At 39.3% G+C, this 23,779-nt stretch overlaps 1 protein-coding gene across 1 annotated transcript in view; it reads right to left on the minus strand.

The window, feature by feature from the left end:
• LOC136885432 (rho GTPase-activating protein 44) overlaps positions 1–23,779 on the minus strand; it is a 382,026-nt gene that overhangs the window by 195,085 nt on the left and 163,162 nt on the right. The window contains exon 12 of the mRNA XM_067157983.2: positions 6,325–6,541. Within this exon, the coding sequence (XP_067014084.2) occupies positions 6,325–6,541 (217 nt within the window). The remainder of the gene's footprint in view (positions 1–6,324; positions 6,542–23,779) is intronic.

Genomic DNA, 23,779 nt, shown 5'->3' on the forward strand with positions numbered 1-23,779 from the left:
CTTTCGAAACCACGTAAAATAATCATATATAAAATCACAGATTTTATGAGCGGAAATGGATACCCTGAGAAGAAATAGAGAGCCACCGGGATAACTTGGCACTGACCGCTACATGAGCGGGTGCAATAGCAAATATTATTAGTATTTCTACAACAAAAAAACAAAATCATTAACATGTTTCTTAAACGCATTTTAATGCAAACTTTATAAACTTAAAAATGTAACACTTAAACACACAATAATATAATAAATTCTGCATACAAGCTCCTGAATTTAGCTTGAATATCAGCTCCCGAGAAAGGCATGTGTTGTTGGTTGTGATGCTCAATCCGATCCATTCTTTGCATCGCTTCCGAACGAGATTTGGCCATTCCAGTCACACTTAAGTTAGCAAAAGATTGAACAGCTTTTTTCGAATTGATTCGGCATTGTCATGAATAGTTCTCACAGTGGATTCACTAAGTCACAATGCACGCTGAATATCAACAATACGCCCACCTTTCTCATAGCTATCCAAAACTCCTAACTTTGTTTCTAACTAATATGACTTCGACAGGCACACTTTCTTTCCTTTTATCCGGCTTTTTAAATACGCCTGTCAAGTGCAACTTCACAGCTCTACTGATCAGAACTGACAATTCAAGTCTCGACAAACACGGCAGAAGATCCGCGTAGAGAGATGCTCGCCTCGTTTAACCTTGGCGTGCAATATAGTGTAGGTTAGAGTTAGGTCCGCATGTCTGTACCCGCCTTAAGGCATTACAGCTTCCACGTACAGTTTTCTTAACAGATGGCAGCACTAGACTAAAACCAAAATCGCTCATATGCAAAAACGCGTATAACAAAACCGCGTATAACGGGGTTTACCTGTACACAGAATTGGAGTAATAAGAGACAACATATGTAGGAAATGCGATGAAGCAGAGGAATCAGCTGAACACATACTTTTCAAATGTGAGGCGCTGGGTAGAACCTCTCCACTCTAGGACTACCAGGTGAAGAGAGAGAAAAAATCCCAAGAGACTCAATAAGAACAACCTGCAGCTTTGTGAAGGGAGCAGGAATATCTAGGAGGGAATGAAGGAAAAACATGGTAGCAAAAGATCTTAGAGGTCGACGCTAATTAGGAACTAATATTTAGAGGCCCCATGAAGAAAAGAAGAAGAACATGGAATATTAGGTATCTTCTGATTGGATGAAAGCAGTAATTGCAACAACTTTCGTGGTATTTCATTGATCAGTACACCACGCAAGGTGTTCAATAGTATTTTAGAAGGGAGGATACGATCAATGGTAGAGAGTAATTTAGATGAAAACCAGTGTGAAGGGGCTCTCTGGATAGGATTTTTAGTATGCACCAGGTAATTAAAAAAATGCTACAAGAAGAATATACAGTTTTGTTCCATAGATCTAGAGAAGGCATATGACAGAGTACTGAGGGAAAAGATTTTAGCTGTACAGGGGGATTATGGAATTAAGGGTAGATTATTAAAAGAAATCAAAGCCATTTGTATGACAATTAGACTGCAGTGAGAATTGATGGCTGAATGAGCTGTTTGTTCAGTGTCGTTACAGGGGTTCAACAAGGCTGTAATCTTTCACTTTTGTTGTTCCTAGTATATATGGATCATCCACTGGAAGGTATAAAGTGGCAGGGAGGGATTCAGTTACGCTAAAATGTAGTAAGCAGTTTGGCCCATGCCGATGACTTGGTCTTAATAGCAGACTGTGCTGAAAGCGTACAGTCCAATATCTTAGAACCTGAAAATAGGTGCAATGAGTGTGACATGAAAATTACGCCTTCCAAAACTAAAGTGATATCAGCAGGGAAGAAACTTAAGAAAATTGAATGTCAGGTTGGGATTAGAAAACTGGAATAGCAAGGAACTGCAAAACGAATGCAATTAGCTTGTGGTTGTGATCAAGTATTCTGTAAGAAACAATTCAGCTTCTGGACAAAACTACAAAATTATCTTTACACTGGTCTGTTTTCTGACAAACTTTGCTGTATGGGAGTAAAACCTGAATGGTACCGCGCGAGATGGCCGTGTGGTTAGGGGTGCACAGCTGTGAGCTTGCATCTGGGAGATAGTGGGTTCAAACCCCACTGTTGGCAGCCCTGAAGATGGTTTTCCGTGGTTTCCCATTTTCACACCAGGCAAATGCTGGGGCTGTACCTTAATGAAGGCCACGGCCGCTTCCTTCCATTCCTAGTCCTTTCCTATTCCATCGTCGCCATAAGACTTATCTTTGTCAGTGCGATGTAAAAAAAAAATCCTGAGTGGATTCAGGATATCGGATACATAAGTGAGAAATAACGGGCATGAAGGCAGCGAGAATAATCGCTAGTACAAACAGGTAGGAACAATGGCAGGAGGGTACTCAGAATGAGGAGATAAAGGCTAAGTTAGAAATGAACTTGACTGATGAAGTTGCAAGCATAATCCAGCTTTGTTGGTGGGGTCATGCAAGGTGAATGGAAAAGGATAGGTTACCAAGGAGAATAATGGACTTGGTAATGGAGGGTAAGAGAAGTAGAGTGAGACCAAAATGACAATTGTTAGACTTCAGTTTCTGATGATGATGATTCTTGCTAATGGTACAAGATGGACGACATGATATGATAATTACAATTTTAAAATGTATCCACTGACTGAAGTTGAAAATAAATGGTGATGAAAAATGATTATGAGATTAAAACAATCAGTGGATCTAATTTGCAATGCCTTATATCCTAAAAAAATTATAGGAAATACAGGTGACAATGGAATAAGGCATTGCCTGGAAGTACAGATATATATATAATTCAAGTTAGAATTAAAATAACACATTAAAATATGCAAACGCGAACTAGAATAGAGTCAATGGGATAAAAGCGCACTTAACAGAAATACACTAAGACAAAGGACATTATTACACACCATAAAAAGACCACTATCCCTCATAAAAAGGATGACGAGGTTTGCAGACTGCTCGTCATCTTGCAGGATGAGAGAGATGGTACTTGGGAGTTTTAGACTACAGCGCAGATTGACCAGGTCCAAGCACTCCGTAAGGATGTGTACCACGATAAGATGATTGCCGCAAGTACACACCAGAGGAGGTTCTCCTTTCAGTAAACAGGAGTGCATTACTATACCGTGGCCGATCCGAAGACGACATAATAACATTGTTACCTTCCGAGAATCCCCAAGGGAAGTCCTCCTTTCATTTGTTGTACCTTTTATCACTCTCAGCTTATTTGGAAGTGGAGTGGCATGCAACTCCACCTCCCAATGGTACACAAAAAAATGTCTCAGCTGAGAGCAAATATCACTTGCTGGAACCTTGTAAGGCAACGGGGGGGAACGTAACTGCCTCCTTGGCATCCGTATCTGCTAACTTGTTTCCCTCTATCCATGTGGCTTGGGAGCCACATAAACATGATTCTGGTGCCAGCATCCCAACACCCAGCCAGCAGGTCCTGGATCCGCTGCACCAGAGGGTGTCAAGGAAAACAGGTATCAATAGACAGTAGCGAGCTCAAGGAGTCAGTACACAGCAGAAAGTGTCGGCACTCATTGGACAGTACGTACCGCAGAGCTTCACAGATAGCATTGAGTTCTGCTGTGTACACACTACAGGTTTCCGGGAGAGCAAAAGGAAACCTATCATTGTCGACAAAGTACGCACAGCACACTTTCGCTTCTGGCTTAGAACCATCCGTGTAAACGATGACTGAACCTGGATACCAGCCAACAACAGACAGGAAGAGCCTCCGATAAATGGAGGGGTCCGTGTTCTCCTTCGGGCCGATGTGCAAATCAAGAATGATTTCGGGTAGTCGTATTGTCCACGGAGGTACCCTACTTGGACGTCTGACAAGACAAGGAACCGAAGGTACATCAAATAATCTGTGACTGCTAACCAAGCGTATTACAACTGGGCGTGTTGCTCGGGGATAAGTAGAGTACAGCCGACGGTTTCCATTGTGGAATACGCAACGATAGCTCGGATGAAGTGGCATCTGTCGCAAATTTGCAACATAGGACAGAAGCATTTGATGTCGCCTCAGGTGTAAAGGCGGCATACCAGATTCAGCGAGCAGACTATCTACCGTTGCCAACCTAACTCCACTGTGGTGAATGCTATTCAATTAGGCTAGGACGCTTTGCCCTGCTGATCCATATGCTGCCGTAGTCTAACCTGGATAAAATATGTGCCTTATAAAATTGTAGGAGCACCATGAGGTTGCCTCCCCCCCCCCCCCCCCCCCAAGTAGTGCCACTAAGAAACTTCAAGATATTGCACACAGAACAACAAGTAGTTCTCAAGAAGCTAGGAGTAACACTAAACAATTACGCAGCAGAAAGAAAAATATACCAACAAGCCATTTTGGAACATACGAGAACATTTTAAATCCAATATCACATTAGAAAGTGTTTCATCAACAAGTTTGTTCACGAACAATATTATCTTATTGACAATATAAAATTAATGCCAATACATTTGTATAATGTTACTCCAGCAATGAGAACAAGTCAAATGTCCATAACATAGACAATTATCAACTGCAGAAAATTGTCAATATAGTTTACGAAGTTTTAACGACAATCATACAAGTTAAGCAACATGAATCAATACAATTAGCCAGATCTCAAAAGTTTTTAATTTTTTATTTTTTAAACAATTTAAAAGATGTTCACCAGATGAGTTTTGTCAATAAAATGTTAGACTCAGATAGATTTTAGACAAAACGTTTTAACTTAAAGACATAATTTTATTGTTATATGACTTGTAAAATATTATAAGATTTGTCAATTAGTTTTATAGGATAATCTTAATCCAAAAGAATTGTTTCATGATCTTATACAACCTTAAGTGAATAATAGTTGGCTGATGATGCTCACGAAAAAGGAACGAAACATGTACCATATAAACATCTTAATAAATATGTAAGTTTGTACTACGTTTTTATTGTATTGAATAGGTGGTAATTAACAAAATTATAAGAATTTGTATTCCTCAACTTTGACGGGAATATTCCCAAAGTGGTCGTACTTAAGCAACTGATCAGCTTGCAGTGCTGTGCGAGTCTTCAAAAGCAAACAACCATTGCGCATTTTCTTGAGATCCTCAAGTTCGCTGTAGACGCCTTCAATGTGTATTCTAAAAAGGATCGATTTTACCAGCTTAAAATCGCGCCCATCAGTTCTGGTAGCAACCAGAAACCTAGGGAAGCTGGATCCCATTCCTTCACGCTGCGCTTGTTCCCACGGGGTTGAACCACTCAAGGAATCAAAACTTAAAGACTTCGATGGAGGACCACCTTGGGCAGGTTGAAGACGTTTCAAAGCCATGCCTGAAATCATCCTACCCAAATGCCACCCGCTCCGATCAGGGGCCTCTGTAGCCGATCCAAGCAGCCAAGGCAAATACCCACTTGGTCGTAGCCGCTATTGCCCGGGGTCCAATGTTGGATGATGCCTAATATGGAATGACTGAGGCAATGCGCACTAGGACTTCCTTCCTCCAATCACCCACAGTAGCATGTACCCCATACCGTGTACAGAGTAATAAATATAGGAAAAAAGTAAAAAACAATTAATAATAATATGTCCTTCTGGCATTCGGCTGTGCGGGGACCTGTGTTGTCAGGTGGATACTACTGCACGGGTTCATGACGCTCCCACCCGCAAGATCCCTGGGTGGTCACAAGTGGGCTTTCGGGCATAATTGCACATGTAAGAGGCCCATCTCTGAGCAGCATGCACATCAAGAATTTTGAATCGGTCTACAACTAACACTCAAGAAGCAATAAAAAAAAAAGAGGGGACCCACAGGGGGTAGACTCAGTTTCTAATGATTTAAAGATATGAAGTAAGGAACTAAATGATGCCAAAGAGTTTGTTACAAACAGAGGACAGAGGAGGTGTTCAGTAAATTCACAGATGCTTGCAGACTGAAAGCTGAAAGGCATAAGAGTCTATAAATGTATGTAGGTACAGAATATATGTGTTGTTTTTTTTTATCAAACTAAATCTTGTTGCTCTATTATTCAGAGAAGATCAGTGATACTTCCTTAAGATAACTGTAGTACCACATAATTTGAGGATTGACAAGTTTTAAGGTTGATTGTTAGTTGACTAACGTCTCTTATTATTATTCAGTTTAATAAGATCTGAGAGTTCAAGCAACATAAGTTCTTCATTCTTGCATGTGAAGACCCTATATAAAGAAATTAGCTATTCTGTTATGCTTAACAAACTTAGAACTAGTTAACTTGATTAAATTGAATGTCAAGTAGGTATCACTGAAGCTTCATGAAACCAACTTTAATATTACCTGCTATGGTCAGATAGGCTGCTGTTGGACTGGGTCCGTTTCATATCCCCACTTTCTCCCAAGTGTATCAACTGACCCTCTCCACTGCTGCTACGTACATGACCACTTGAAAATGGATGAACAGATGGAATATCTTGAGGTACAGGACCAATACTGGTAGTCATGCCGTTTACCATACCAGTAGTCTCTCTGGCAAATGTCTGATAAAAATCCAAGTCTACAAAAGAAAGAAAATATAACTTTATCATATTTATTGTGAGAAAGGAATAATACTACCTCTAACTTGACAATTCACTCCTTATTAGGAAAGAGCTAGATGTTACAGGCTTAAGGAATGGGTCAGTCTAACAAGAGTCCATCAACATTCACATTTACATATGAAAAATACAAATTCATTAAGAAGAAGTAAGTAATGAGGATGTAAAAGGGTCTTGATTGTTTCTTCATTACTATTTTAACATGGTTCCACACACATACAGTACATTTTGGTTTTCTGCACAAGGTTTTTTTTTTTTTTTTAATCTCGGAAGATACTGATTATGAACTAAGTCTGATTTTCATTGTTATCTCTCATAGCATCACATCTATACTACAGGGATAAGGATAAATGGTATAAACATCATAAAATGGCAAGCAATTAAGAGCACCTGCATTCTAGGAGGAATGATTGTTACAAACATGTTTGAATGGAACCTTTGATTAGGTTGTATATTGTTTGTGATTCAGTTTCTATGATAAGAATATCATTTCTAGGATTTACATTTTTGTGATGAGCATACACTGTTTTGATTTATTAGTAGGCCTAGAAACAGTATTATGGAGAGATTATAATAAGAAATACTGTAGAAGTTTCACAACTATGAACTGTTTGTTATTCAAATATTTGTTTAGAGGATGTAACTCAAGTGGGATGTGGGGTTCTGGCAGAGCAATAACATATTCAGAGTTCAATCATTCTGTGTTATAAACAATTCATTTAATGAAGCAGTGAATTTTTTAATTGGCTCTGTAAATAGTCTGGCTTTTATGTGTCAGGGTCTCAAATAATATATGTATCTATGAATTAAAAGTATGTTTCAAAAGAAAAGAAATTCCCACAAGTGTAAGTGAATAACTGTTGTCTGTTAGGTTATTAGCGCAGAGGCTGGTTGGATCCTTGAATAGCACCACCAGAGGTTACATAGTTATAAGGAAACAAAAAAAACTCGTGGTGGTGCCAAAAATGAGGCATACTGGGCATGAAGATGAGTGAGGTAGTTTGCCATTGCTTTCCTCACTGGGCCAGACAGTGCTACTCCAGCAAACGATATCAAAAATGTGTAATCATATGCATGGAATGATTTGATGATTTTCTTTTAAATCTGGCACCACAGTGTGATCATTTAGTTTTGCATAATGACAGGAAGATGAAATATCTGGTTTAGTTGGCTCACCTTCTTCAACGACCTGAATAAACTTATCAGAGATTGAACCTATGAACAAACAGGGCTAATAATGGTCTGCTAGTCAATACAATTGATTTACACAATTAGTACAGGGTGATTACTAATTCGATTCATTTCATTATCGTACATGTTTTGAGAAAATAATCTTGTCTTCTTCAGCGATAATAGAAAAAAAACCTGTCAAAATCTCCAAGGAGGTATTTAACGTTACAGTACATAAGACTTTACCATAAAATAAGTTCTCTTTTGTGTCAATGCGAACGACAGGAAGCATGACCAACAAATGGCAAATAAGTTAATATGGGAAGAGCACCTGATTCAGAAAGTGATGGAACCAACTAGAGGGAAGAATATTCTGGATGTGGTGCTGGTAAAACCAGATGAGCTCTATAGAGAAACTGAAGTAAAAGATGGTATTAGTGATCACGAAGCAGTTTTTGTGGTATTTAAAAATAAATGTGAAAGGAAAGGAGAGATTAAAATTAGGACTGTCAGGCAGTACCATATGGCTGATAAAACAGGCATGAGGGAGTTTTTAATAAGTAACTATAATCAGTGGAAAATGGTAAATAAAAATGTAAACAGACTCTGGGATGGATTTAAAGCAATTGTTGAGGCATGTGAAAACAGGTTTGTACCTTTAAAGGTGGTAAGGAACGGTAAAGATCCATTATATTATAACAGAGCAGTAAAGAGACTAAGGAGGAGGTGCAGGTTGGAAAGAAATAGAGTTAGAAATGGCTGTGGATGTAAGGAGAAATTGAAGGAACTTATAAGGAAATTGAATCTATCAAAGAAGTCAGCTAAGGATAACATGATGGCAAGCATAATTGGTGGCCACACTAATTTTAGTAAAAAATGGAAGAGTATGTATAGGTACTTCAAGGCAGAAACAGTTTCCAAGAAGGACATTCCAGGAATCATTAATGAACAAGGGGAGTGTGTATGCGAGGATCTTCAAAAGGCAGAAGTATTCAGCCAGCAGTATGTAAAGATTGTTGCTTACAAGGATAATATCCAGATATAGGAGGTGACTAATACTAAAGAAGTATTAAAATTTACCTATGACAGCAATGATATTTACAGTAAGATATAAAAGTTGAAAACTAGAAAAGCAGCTGGAATTGATAAGGTTTCGGGGGATATACTAAAGACAATGGGTTGGGATATAGTACCATATCTGAAGTACTTGTTTGATTATTGTTTGCATGAAGGAACTTTACCAAATGAATGGAGAGTTGCTATAGTAGCCCCTGTATAAAAGGAAAGGGTGATAGACATAAAGCTGAAAATTACAGGCCAGTCAGTTTGACATGCATTGTATGTAAGCTTTGGGAAAGCGTTCTTTCTGATTATATAAGACATGTTTCCAAAATTAATAACTGGCTCGATAGAAGGCAGTTTGGGTTTAGGAAAGGTTATTCCACTGAAGCCCAACTTGTAGGATTCCAGCAAGATATAGCAGATATCCTGGATTCAGGAGGTCAATTGGACTATACTGTGATTGACTTATCTAAGGCATTTGATAGGGTAGATCTTGGGAGACTACTGGCAAAAATGAGTGCAATTGGACTTGACAAAAGAGTGACTGAATGGGTGGCTCTGTTTCTAGAAAATAGAACTCAGAGAATTAGAGTAGGTGAAGCTTTATCTGTCCCTGTAAAAATTAAGAGGGGAATTCCTCAAGGCAGTATTATTGGACCTTCATGTTTTCTTATATATATCAATGATATGTGTAAAGAAGTGGAATCAGAGATAAGGCTTTTTGCAGATGATTTTATTCTGTACAGAGTAGTAAATTAGTTACAAGACTGTGAGCAACTGCAAACTGACCTTGATAATGTTGTGAGATGGACAGTAGGCAATGGTATGATGATAAACGGGGATGAAAGTCAGGTTGTGAGTTTCACAAATAGGAAAAGTCCCCTCAGTTTTAATATCTGTGTATTACTAGTTTAAAAAATAATGTTATTGATTTTACGTTCCATTATCTATTTTTTAACGATTCTCGGTGTCTCGAAGGAGTTCTTTTACGTTCTAGTAAAGACCATTCAGCCCTGGTGAAGCTGCTGAATCTACTGTAGTAAATATGAAAAAGTTATCTTTATTATCCCTTTATTTTTTTCCCATTCCTGCTTCAACACACACAGTCTCAACAGCCCTGGCCATTTCAAAGGTGGAATCTACACCCTTTTTCAGAAGGGAAATGCTTCTTCAATCTCCTCTCCATCTAGCCATGAACATTTAATGCAGAAATCAATCCTACAGTTACGGTTAATTTTCTGTTTGTCAGTGCAACGCAAACCTCTTTTGTACACCTTCCATAAAAACCTCAAAGCAAGCAGCCTATTCATATGTTGGTATTCAAAGGCATGTGCATGGTTTATTCACTACAAGTAAGGGGCAAATAGTTAGTCCTCTCACAATAAAAGCCCAACACCCAGCATGTGACTTAGTGACTTAAAAATTAATTTTTAACAAAAAAAAAAAGTAAGGTCATACATATTTCATCTTGTAATTTTTCACGGCTCCCTCATTTTATGACTGGTGACTTAAAAATGGCAGGTTACACGTTAACAATTGGTAGAAACAGAAGTCAGTGACACTGCCAACTAACAACCCGTCAGCAGGGTACCCTTCATTCTGCTAGTTTATTTGTATTTTTATTATGCGTTAGCATTCTGCTATTTGTAATGTTCACATAATGCATCCGCATATAATAGAAATTTGAACATTTTATTGTTCATTAATTCATTACTGCTCTTTTGTTATCTCCAGGTTCGAAACAGCCTGTACAATACTGCCAATATTGCACAATACTAGTGGTTCCAATATTACCGGAGCATCAATATTTCTGTGACTTGAGTATCATTTTTTAACAAAATATTGCATTGAACATTTGTATTGCATTGTATTGTATTGTACTGCAACGTCCCTACATATCCTTGGCTTTGTGGCATGATGCCATGTAAGTGCTGGGCCTTCAAAGTTGTCAACTCTCGATGCAATGCAGACTGATTTACTAGAATGTAATGATTACAAGTACAATTACTAAAATAGTATTCATTACAGGTAATTTGATTACTTTTACTCAATAATTACCTTTTCTTTTGCTAGTAGTTTAATGTCACACTAACACATTACAGGTTTTCAGAGACAGGATGGAAAAGGGCTAGGATTGGGAAGGTAGCAGCCACTGCCTAAATTAAGGTACAACCCAAGCATTTGCCTGGTGTAAAAATGGGAAACCATGGAAAGCCATCTTCAGGGCTGCCAATGGTGGGATTTGAACCCACTATCTCTGAATGCAAGCCCACAGTTACGTAATCCTAAGAACATGGCCAACTCGTTTGGTAATAATTACTTCCCAAACACTGTTTATAATCATTAAACAAGTTGCTAACAGGGAGCACATAAAGTGGACAATGGAGAGTAATGCATGAAATGAAATCCAACATGTTAAACAAAGACTTACGGCATATGTGTTTAGAAAACCGAGCGAGCAAGCAAGCAATAGGAAAAGTAGCACTATCACATGTAGATGTAATAATTCCAGAACTTTCCAGCAGTTACAACGGGAGAATAATACAGTAGAGTCTCGCTCAACCGACCTTCGCTTATCCGACATTCCGTGTTATCCGACACTGGTAGACATAATTTTCAACTTTTGGTGGAGACTAAAGGACCTGCCAATATCTGGCCCCCTTCTGCAAGAAAAGGCGATGTATTTCCAGAAGGAGGTTTAATGAAGGAGACCCTAAATTTACTGCCAGTGCTGGGTGGCTTCATCGGTGGAAAAAACGGTACGGAATTAGGCAGCTTAATATCTATGGAGAAAAACTGTCAGCTAAATCCGATGAGGTTGTGAAATTTAAAAAGGAATGTCAAGTAATAATACTTGCTGAAGGATAAACCGGTTAACAGATTTTTAATTGTGATGAGACTAGGCGAAATTTCAAGATGCTGCCATCAAAAACTCTCGCAGCCCAAGTCGAGACGTCTGCACCTGGCTACAAGCGTAGTAAGGAAAGATTTACTGTTCTTGCATGTAGTAATGTTACTGGGTACTTAAAATGAAAATTGCTTATGATTGGTAAAGCAAAGAAGCCTAGGGCATTTATAAAAATATTTCTGTTAATGCTCTTCTAGTCCATTACACGAATCTGAAGGCTGCCTGGATGTCTGCTGACATCTGTAAAAACTGTTTTGTTACACAGTTTGTTCCAGATGTAGAAAAATTTCTAGCTTCAAACACTCTCCCTAGAAAACCTCTTCTTCAACTAGACAACGCTCCATCACACCCAAATGAACAGCAACTTAGAAGTGGTGCTATCAAATTCACGTTCCTCCCTCCTAACGTGACGTCATTATGCCAGCCAGTGGACCGAGGTGTACTGGAAACACTGAAGAGGAAATATCGGCGGAAACTCCTTTCATCCTTGATTGTTGGCAAGTTTCTTTTCGTAAAATACTTGGAATGTTTTCGTTCAATACTGCATGTACTGTGCAATTGAACTGATAATTCAATAAATAGAGTGCTGTAAAACACGTTATTGTTTTAGTAACACAGTACGGCCTTCCTGTTTGTTTTAGTTAATTTTCAAAGTAATTCTGTATTATCCGACATTTTTGCTGATCCGACATACTCCAGGTCCCGTTTGGGTCGGATAATCGAGACTCTACTGTACTAAATAAAATTACGAACTCCAATCTTTACAAAAAATACTTCTTTATGAATGGCAGCCATGTGCACTGAAAACTATCTGCTTGAAGAAAGTCACTACCATGTGAAATAGCACCAAGAATCAACACAAAATACATCATCATCTTATGTATTCACTCATTTCATTTCACTGACTAATGTAAATAATGTCTTCCGATAACATCAATGTTGACAATTATGGGCTCTCGGATGGCTGAAGAGACCAATTCTAGAACAAGCTCTCCAGCAATGCTGACATATCAAATATACCAAGGCTACTAGCAGTCATTTATTCTGTGACTTTCTCATTCTTTTCTACGATCTCTTTGCTGTTGCTCAAAATGTTGTGAACCCAAGTAGAAATACATTACCACATCAGCTGATTAGAAGCTATATTGTCCTAGTTGTCAATGTTAATTGGCCCCTTCTTCATATTAAAAATAATGTTGAAATAGCCCATTGTCATTAAGGCATTAAGTCTATGGGGTCTCTTTTTTTTTTTTTTTGCTAGTGTCTTTACTTCGCTTTATATGGCCTGACACCATGGTTAGCCAGTTTGAGTCCCATTGGAGGAAATAAATTTTTCCATCAGAATGTTGGCCAGCAGAGTACGAGAGGTGTGGTGGTATGCAATTTCTAATCACTAGATAGTGTGCCAAAATTCTGGATTCAATTCCAAACCTCTCCACATTGTTCATGTGGAGTGATGCCATACAACACTATCGACAGTGGATGAGGATGTTCAGCCTTGAGCAGATTGCTTGGTGTTATCTGACAGGAGCAGGCTACATGCCGACGCTGGGTTCACCCTCTCCCTATCTCACTACCATAATTATACCATATCCAGACGCGCAGGTCACCTATGGGTATCAAATAGAAAGACCTGCGACCGGCAAGCCAAACGTGTCCTTGGGCACTCCAGGCACTAAAAGCCATACGATAAAAAATAAAATAATGTCCTTGTATCATTTTTGCTGTCCTCCCAGGTAATGTAATTTAAAAGCTTTTCAGTCTGTCAAACACACTAGTCCAGAACATAATATGCAACACTATAACATAATTAAACTAAGTCCTTCCCGGTTGCGTTGTCCATCTTTCATTGGGAAAACATCACTTGCTTTGGGAGGCATGTGTTACGGTAGTGGGTGATGAGGCTGGCCCATGGAAGCTTTTGATAATCATTGCCTCAATGCTTCTGACACTAAGTTCATTAGACAGTCCTACCATTTTACTCTTCATCATCTAACTTTATTCAGTCATTTTAAGTGGTTCCTGTAAGTATTCCAAGTATTGCATCTATAAGAAACTGCTAGCATCATTGCAACATTGTACAAATAAACTGTTATATTTCTGCGTATCAGTCTCCGTTTTTTTTTTTCCTTCAGAATTTTTAAGCAAAGTTGAAAAGGGGATAATTATAGAGATCTTATCAGACACAGGTAAATTCAAGAAATTAAAAAAAAAATGATTATCCATCGGTTATTGATAGAAAATTGGTATATACTGTTTGTCTAATAAGTAAATAAAGTACATTTTTGTATTAAATTTACAAAATTTGGTGCAAATACCTCTCCATGGCAGTAGGATCCTCGTGAATATCCCAAGTGTTGCATCATCCAGTTCAAAATAAGAAAATGGTAAGTTAAATTTATACATTAATAAAAACAATGATGAAATGGAGAAACAGCTAAATACTGCTAGGTGAACTAGGTAAAACTCATGAAGTTAACAAGTGGTAATTGCTGTATTTACAGGCATGCCGTACCTAATTCTCCCACCCTTTCAGAATGAAGTACTTCTACTAAAACTCGTGCTGGAAGTATTACGTAAAGTTACAATCAACTGTAAAATAATTTGTTGTTTGGGAGCATTGACTGCCTTGTTCGTTGATCAGCATTTATGACTCTCCCATCTCCTCAACCTTTTCACTCCTGGACTGCTGTAGCAGTTGGGATAAAGCCTTGCCAGGTAACCGGTGGACTGCCCCAGCAGTCACACCGGAGTGATGTCGCATGGATGGTGGACTGTAGCAATTGTGTGTTGTTCCTTTATTCTATGCTTCGCTACGATAAGTAAGGAACCTAGGTATGACCCTGACGGAAACTCTTGATTGGTCTGCACACGTAAGAAATACATGTAGAAAGATGTACAAGACGCTACACCCTCTGAAACGACATAAGGACTTTTTGCCACAAGACGTAAAGATAAAACTACTCTAAACTTTGATACTACCAATACTTGACTACTGCGACATTGTCCTCGTTGATGAGACCCGTGAACAAACTATGAAACTTTAACGAGCACTAAACTCTGGTCTTCGATTTGTTCTTAACTTGAGTTACGATGCTCACATAACCCCTAGCTACACATTTCTTTCCTGGCTGAAACCCGAGAGGCGACGGAAATTACACGTACTTACGTTGATATATCAAACTCAGAAGGAAAATCTACCCAAATACATCTCTTCAAAATTCCATTTATTATCCTCATTCCATAATTATAACACAAGATCTGGCACTGCCCTTGCTATACCCATCAACCACTCTTCAATATATAACAGATCCTTCGTTGTGGCTGGGTCACAACTTTAGAATTCACTCCCAGCTGCTGTCAGGAACTCAAACTTAAAATTTAAGACTGCATGTAGAGATTACCTGTTGAATACCGCTGATTGTTTCGTGTGTATGATGATGTATAATAGGTTGTGTGATTGTGTTTATTATTATTATTATTATTATTATTATTATTATCATCATCCTTATAGTGTAAATGTACTTATTATTATTATTATTATTATTATTATTATTATTATTATTATTATTATTATTATTATTATTATTATTATAGTGTAATGTACATAATATTTAGCTTCCTACTCATGTACACAGATCACTTTTATGGCCATGCTTATATTTCCATTTACTTTATTACTTATTGTGTTCTCTTTACGCATTGCTTATTTTTTCAGTTTGTATCTTACTTTTTCATTATGACTTTGTCTTTTTCTTATTATCTTTATGCTCCGAATTTTATTCTATTTTATTTGTTGAATTCTGCTTTCTTTCTTCATTATATGTTGTCCAAATCTGTCATTTTTAGCTTATCTTTGATTTTATAATAGAATAGTACACTTCTTTTATATAGACTATGTATTTTCTGTAAATTAATTATTTGGTTAAGTGTAAGAGAGGGCCATGAGCCCTAACTTCGCCACTGCTAAAGTCAATAAATAAATAAATAATAAATAAGCTGCTGAAGAAGTTCAACCTCCATGATATCTAGTGGTATATATATATATATTTCGTATGGCATGAGGATACATTGTTACAGTTTGGTTATTTACAAATATGTACAATTACAGGGAAAAAAAGTTTCATCTATACACACAGAACAAGTACGTAATAATTCAAACAATATTTGTACATTTGAGCTCATCAATATTTGCACTGCTGCTAAAGCTGAATGTCCAGTTTTGTTATCCAACTCACAGCTTCATCACTGACACCGTGAATGTCTTTTATTGTCCCATTGAATCTTCGGAGTGGGCACTCAGTGACGATATGCAGAACGGTCTGAGGCACGTTAGAGCAGTCGCAGTAAGGGTCGCTGATAATCTTCCACTTGTGTTTCCAGAAGTTGCATCTACCATGTTGAGTTCTGATCCGATTAAGTAATGACCAAATTTTTATGGGTAAGTTGAAACCAGGAGGTTGCACAACTGGATCCAAAATTAGGCCTAATCTGTCAGGGTTTGAAGCTGCCCACCCATCGCACCAGGCAGTGTTAGTATGAAATTCATCTTGGGCTAGCCTCTTTCCTAGTAACCAAGAAGGGTTCCTAGATTTCAGCCTGAGATCTTCAAGTAAGCAGTCTTGATGCATTGGTAGGAGAGGGTTATCACAGCATTTAAGCCATTCTTTCTTCAGTGCCATTTGTCTTCAGAGATGAGGAGGTGGAATATTTGAAAGAACTGGTAACCAATCCAGAGGTGTGGATTGGATGGCTCCTGATATAGTCCTCATTGTATCGTTTAACTGAGTGTCTATCTTCTTTGTATGGGCACTGTTGAGCCATACTGGGCAGCAGTATTCGGCTACTGGGTATACTAACGCAAGTGCTGTAGTTCGGAGGGTGGATGCAGATGGGCCCCAGCTTGTTCCTGTGAGTTTGTGCAGGATGTTATTGCGGGTTTTGATCTTGGCTGATGTTTTGCGTACATGTTTGCTGTAAGTCAAGGATCGATCCAAGGAAACTACTAGATATTTTGGATGTGGATTGAACTTCAGAATATGACCTCTGAATTGAACCTGAGGGACATTATTGGCTTGTTTATTGCTCAAATGAAAGCAGCTGACCTCTGTTTTTGTTATGTTTGGTTTCAGTCGCCAGGTTTTAAAATAATTATCAATTCTGCAGAGATCTTTAGTGAGTGTGGATTCTGTTCAGGCAAAATCACCATTGCTACACGTCCGTAGGTTTAACCTTATATTACCCTACACGTGACCCCTGGGTGATGCCAAGAGAGCAACAACATTGGCTGCTGGACCCAAAGCAATTCAGAGGATTCATCAACTCAATATGAGAAAAATATCTAGTGGTTGTCTTGTGAAACTGTAGTTTCTGGCAGAGCCACCAGGTGTAAAGGGCAGTCTGTTCAAAGGCAAGAATTTGAGTGACCTTCAAGCTTGTCACTTGCTACCTGCTGCTGTTCACTGCCAATGTATTAGCACTTCTAAAGGTATCTTAAAAGTGTTTTGGTACCATATTCCATAATGTACAAGAAACTGTATAATGCACAGGAAGTTTGTACCATCACACAGGGAAGTAACTTCGAAAAATATTAAGATGAGATGGATTTAATCATCATTTTCATTTACCCTCGTCCAGCTCCTGTCAGGTTGGGATGTTCATGGCACTTCTCCACCGTTGCCTCTCCTTCCACCACTCCTCTTTAGTAGTTGTATTCCAGTCCAGTCTTCTTTTTCATATACTGTTCTTGACCGAGTCCAACCATCTTACTCTGGGCCTCCCTCATGTCCTCTTTCAACACTTGTTTCGTTATCATTCCCTCCTCCATACTCATAAAACATCCAAACCATCTCAATTTATTCTTCTCCATCCTATCACTCAGTTTTTCTACCCCTATCTCTTTTTTGACCCCAACATTTCTTACTCTGTCTCCCCTTGTTTTCCCTACCATACTTCTCAAGAACTTCATCTTGCTGGCCTGAATTTTACTCTCATTTCTTGCTGTCAAAGTCCAAGTCTCTGATGCATACGTTAATATAGGGGTAGAGTACATTTTGTACATTATCTCTTTACATTTCATAGGAACTTCTCTGATCCTTCACCAACTACAGAATAACATAGTCTTACAGGAATTTAGCCTCATTCACTTCCTCCAGAAATGGCAATGCTGGGGCCATCAAGGACAACGTTACGTCTTGTTGCATTTGACACTGAACTTGGCCTTCTTTAGAGCCCGAATTTCCCTCATTCTTTGTGAGTGGGCCTGCTTACGCTCCTCTGTCCAAGGGGCACCGTGTCTTCTCTTCGGTTGCTCGTCTCGGTTTAGCCCGTTCGTCAATATTTTCTTGAGGAAGAGATCTCTATTAAGGGCGTCTTCAGCTCAGATATGTAGCATTTGCAGGTCTTCTTTGGTATTTCTAAACCAGGGAATTGTGGTTTTGGGGTTTGAATCAAAAAAGTGAAAGATTTCTTTAGTTAACTTTCTTCCGTCCATTCTTTTCAGATGACCGTAAAATCGTGCCCGTCTTTTTCTGATTGTGTCGGTAATTTTCTCTATTTTGCTGTAGACTTCCTTGTTAGATCTCTTTTGATGGATTCCATTTCTGTAGTTTGATCCCAAGATTCCTCTCACAATTTTGCGTTCTCTTTTCTCTAGTTCTTCAAGGAGTCCTTTGTTGGCATTTAGAGACAGGGTTTCAGCTGCATATAGAACTACTGGATTCAGAACTGTTTCATAGTGACATATCTTGGTGTTTTGGGAAAGGCATTTTCTTGTTGTAGACTGTGCGGGATGTTTGGTAGGCTATTTCCAGTTTGCGTACTTGCTCCTGAAGTGCTTATTTGTGCAGTCCATTTTTCATGATGATCTCACCCAGGTATTTGAATTTGTCTACTCGGGCGATGTCCCCGTATTTTGTATGGAGTTTTGGTAGAGCCTCTTTGATGTTAGTCATTACTTCTGTTTTCTCAAACGATATCTGCAAACCAGTTTGTTCGGCAATTTCCTTTAAAATTTCAACTTGAGCTCTAGCGGTTTTTATGTCGTTTGAGAGAACAGCAATATCATCGGCAAATGCTAAGCAGTCTGTTGCGATCCCCTTGGATTTGGTTCCTATTCTCAATGGACTGTAGTTGGTTTCCTGTAATCTCACCCGCCAGGTTCTGATGATCTTTTCAAGAACACAGTTGAAGAGTATCGGGGATAGCCCATCACCTTGTCGGACTCCTGTTTTGATGTCAAAGGAATGCGAGAGACATCCGTGGAACTTCACCTTGGATTTTGTATCGGTCAGGGTGGCTCTAATTAATGCCAGCAGTTTCAAATCAACTCCAAATTCATTTAAGATGTTTAGCAGGACTTCCCGGCCAATGGAATCGTACGCTTTCTTAAAAGTCCACAAAGGCAGATACATACTGCTTGGACCTTACTGTACAATATCTGATGATCGTTTTGAGATTTTGTATCTGTTCAGCTGTTGAGCGACCTTTTCTGAACCCTCCTTGGTATTCACCTGTTTCATGTTCGACTTGTGCTTCCAAACGCTCCAGGATGGCAAGTGATAGAATTTTGTAAGTCACGGGTAGCAAAGATATTCTTCTGTAGTTGTTGATGTTCTTCATGCTGCCTTTTTTGTGTAATGGATGGATCAAAGCTATTTTCCAATCTTCGGGTAGGGTCTCCTTGTTCCAAATATCTTCTATTTGCTTTTGCAAGATACCAAGTGATTCCTCTGGGGCATATTTCCATAGTTCTGCTACTACTGAGTCTTCCCCCGGCACTTTGTTATTTTTGAGACGGGCAATGTGGTGCTTGATTTCATCTCTGTCGGGTGGTCTGGAATCTGGGTACCTTGGTCCTTGGTCTCAATGGCGCTTTGTGGTTTAGAGCAATTAAGTAAATTCTTGAAGTAATCTGCCAGAATGCTGCAATTTTCTTCATTTGACATTGCCAGTGTGCCGTCCTTTCGCTCAAAGCATAGAGATGGTGGTTTATAGCCAGTGAGTTTGCGTTTGAAGGCTCTGTTGTACTCTCTGCTTTCATTCTTCCTAAAGTTTTGTTCTATCTTTTCAATGAGAGATTTTTCGTATTTACGTGTCTCAGTTCTGAACACCCTAGCTGCTTGGGCACGTTGGGTTTTGTAGCTTTCCCAATCATTTTCTGATTTCGTAGAGTAGTACTGTTTCCACGCATTGAGTCTTTCTTGGAGGACTGATTCGCAGGTACTATTCCACCAGACATGCTTTTTGCTTCTCTTGATTTCTGCAACGTCTTTGGCGGCCTCAACAAGGAGATTTTTGGCGTTGTTAAAGTCACAGTCATTTGGTCTAGCCTTCTCTGAAACTCCTCGACCCTTTGCCGAAGTTTATCATTGTCGAATCGTGTGATCTGTTTGGTTGTCTTCCTTGTGTTATATATATAAATAATTATATATAACTGCACTGTTTTCCAAAACAATGATGTCTGCTCCCCACATTTCAGTCGTGACAGTGTTGTAAGTATGGTTTTAAGTTCTTCAGAATAAATTCCAAATGAGAGCAGTTCTTCAGCACGTCAGTTAATTTGGCAAGTAATAGATAAATTCTGTGATAGGAAGAGCCTTCTAAGATATTTATCACCTCCAGAATTGTTTTACAGCAATTAGAGATGAACATTGCTTGCACTTTACAGATCTTTACTTCCCCCTCAGCCATATTTTTCAGGATTTTCACTACTGAGGTTTCTTCTCCCAGTTCTTCAAAGAACTCAATATATCCTGAATATATTCATACACATACAAGACAGATTTAAGCCTTGTTACAATTGGAATAGGGAACAACTTCACTTTATCTGAATTATCCCCATACTTCCTTCTAAGAAACGATAAATACATGTGTCTCCATTTCTTGTATTTAGGAAGTTTACTTTCACTTTACATAAAACATTGTTCAGCTCACCTAATTCAAATCATGTCGATATTTTCTGGGCTTGTAGGCCCTGGTCCAGGAGCATATGATGGTCCCAACGTTTCACCAAAGACTGTATTCGGCATTATCAAGGGTTCCGACTGACTTCGATAGCTGTCACGCTCACAGTGGAATGGAGTAGTGTTGAAATTTCACCTCATTATATAGTGCAAGCTATGGTGCGCTGCTCGCCTATTGGTCTGCCATGCTGGAGGGGTGGTCGCCGATTGGCTGTTCTTCAGCCAATGACTGAAGCATTAAGGAGCCCGATGTAGGTCGACCTGCCTTGGCGGAGATAAGCAACTGATCACCTGCTGCTTTTTCTAGTCTGCCGTGGCCATAAATTACTCGTCTCTGCCAAGGCAGATCGACCTAAATCGGTTTCCTTAATGCTTCAATCACTGGATGAAGAACAGCCAATCAGCGACCGCCCCTCCAGCATGACGGACCAACAGGTGAGCAGCGCACCATAGCCTGCACTATATGAGGAGGTGAAATTGCAACACCACTCCTTTCCACTGTGAGCTCTGCAGCTATCGAAGACAGTCGGAGTCCTTGATAATACTAATATAGTTGGTCCGTTATTGGACATTATAAATTTTCCAGCTAACTCATTCCTGGTTGCCAGCGTTTCGCGGCAGTGTGCTAAGTTGGGCTCATCAGCTGGTAAATAGCACACCCACCAAGACGCATGGCTAGTGCATTTACTCATACGGAACACCTATTTCAGGTTCCCTATGGGAATCAACATCTTTATTGTCCTTGATAATGCAGAGTGCAGTCTTCGGTGAAATGTCGGGACCATCAGACGCTACTCGACCAGGGCCTACAAGCCCAGAAAATAGAGACATGATTTGTAACGCTGGCTGTGAAAGCCTTAATCATCTTTTTAATGATTTTTTAAACAATTTGTTTTATGTCGCACCGACAAAGATAGGTCTTATGGAGATGATGGGACAGGAAAGGCCTAGGAGTAGGAAGGAAGCAGCCATGGTCTTAATTAAGGTACAGCCCCAGCATTTGCCTGGAGTTTTTTATTTAATTTCGTGTTGCCTGGAGTGAAAATGGGAAATCACAGAGAACCATCTTCAGGGCTATCGACAGTGTGGTTCAAATCCACTTCTCCCAGATCAAGCTCACAGTTGCGCGCCCCTAACCACACAGCCAACTCACCCGGTCCTCAATCACCTAATTCGGTTGGGGCCCAACACTGATGTGCATGAAACTTAAACTAAACCTAGCAGTGTTGGCAGATCTGGTTGTGTCTTGCACTGTCTGTTACATAATCACTTTGTCAAAATCAACACAGTACCTATGTAATGTGTCAACAATGGCTCCCAAACATGAAGCAGCATTTTTGCTGTCTAGCACCACAGAAGCCACCAATATTATTGTAGATTCAGTAGATGGTTTCCGCATAGAGAACGATATGTTGAACACACAGTGATTCATCTTGTCAGTTGCTTCATCAACCAACACAACAATGTACTGATCCTACACAAGCTCTTTGGTTTCATCTTCCTACTCGTCTTTAAGTAACAGAATGTACCATAACCAATCAGGGAAGGTCACCACTGCCTTTATATTTATTTTTTCATTTGCAAAGTTTTGGATTATCCAACTTTTCCACAGGTACACCTCCTGCAAGGAATGCTACTGTAGTTTCGGAAATAAAATCTTCATAATCAATTTATAATTGATTTCTCAGTGCTGCTGACATTTAGTAATATTAGACGACAGCTGAACAGGTTGGTCTTCTTTTCTAACCTAACAAAAGTAAAGTGAAAAATAAACTTAAAAATGCATAAAAAATCTATTGATTGCACAAAAACAGAAAGAAAATATGGATTTTCAAGTTTTCACAATATATATTCATTTTGCATTATTTTACAAATTGATTCTTTAGCAGTGAACATCTGTATGAAACAAAAGGGGCAGTTATCCACGTTAAACGTACATTAGAATTCTTTTACGTTATTACATCTCACAAAATAATCTTGCCTCTAGAAATTATATTTGAATGAACTATATATTTTTTTTAAGTTACCAATATGTTGTGTCTTAACAACGTGAACAAATGTGAGTAAGAAAGCAGAAAGTATACCATACAGTGAACAGGGCCAGCTACCCCACACTCTCATTCTTGAGGCCATGCTTCTGTTCTTGCTTTGCCAGAGTGGTCAACCCGAAGGCACTAATGTGCAATGAAGTTTCTCTGCTCCTGTCATTCTTCTGACCACATTCGATGCACCCTTTTCATTATTCATGGTGTTTCTTGGCATATAAAAGAAATATTGGAGTCTGGTCAGCATTCCCAATTTGCAACAGTAGTAATTCATGTTCCTACTGCTGACGAAGAACGAATTGCTGGAACTCCATAACTTAGTCTGTGTAATCTTTAGGAAGCCATAGTATTCTTCTGAGTAAACCAAGTTCATAGCATCTGATAAAATGTGTTGCCCATCTTCTGTTAGCTTTGAATTCTTGATTCAAACTTCCGTGTAATTTCACGATGTCCCGTGCTTTCATGTATACACTGAAGAAAATGGAAATTGCAACACCCAGAAGGAGCGGTGCTACATTGCTGCAATTGAACATGCAGGACGAGTGTTCGGTTGTGCTTCGATGATTACACTTTCAGGTCCCTCTGACCGCAAGTTTGGACAACAATCAATACAGGATATATACATTGATGAATTCGTCGAGGCATGGAGTCAGTAAGGTCCTGGATCGCTTCCTGAGGAATTGTGGCCCATGCTTGCAGCACTGCACGCGTCAGTTGTTCCATAGTTGTGGGTGGCTGAGGACAGTTGGCCAGTTGTCGACCCATCATGTCCCACACATGCTCAACAGGACTGAGGTCCGTGGATCTGGCGGGCCATTCTAAGGTTGTGATGTCATGGAGAGCTTCTCTGGAGATGTGTGCAGTGTGAACCCGGGCACTGTCCTGCTGAAACATCCCATTAGCAATGTTCGCCATGATAGGGACAACCACTGGATTGAGTACCCTGTCCACGTACTGTCGAGCAGTCATAGTGCCCTCAACAAGCACTAATTGTGATTTCACATTAAAGCCAATAGCTCCCCAGACCATAATGCTTGTTGTTGGCTCTGT

The sequence above is a fragment of the Anabrus simplex genome, chromosome 1 (assembly GCF_040414725.1).
Source record: "Anabrus simplex isolate iqAnaSimp1 chromosome 1, ASM4041472v1, whole genome shotgun sequence".
Classification (NCBI taxonomy): domain Eukaryota; kingdom Metazoa; phylum Arthropoda; class Insecta; order Orthoptera; family Tettigoniidae; genus Anabrus; species Anabrus simplex.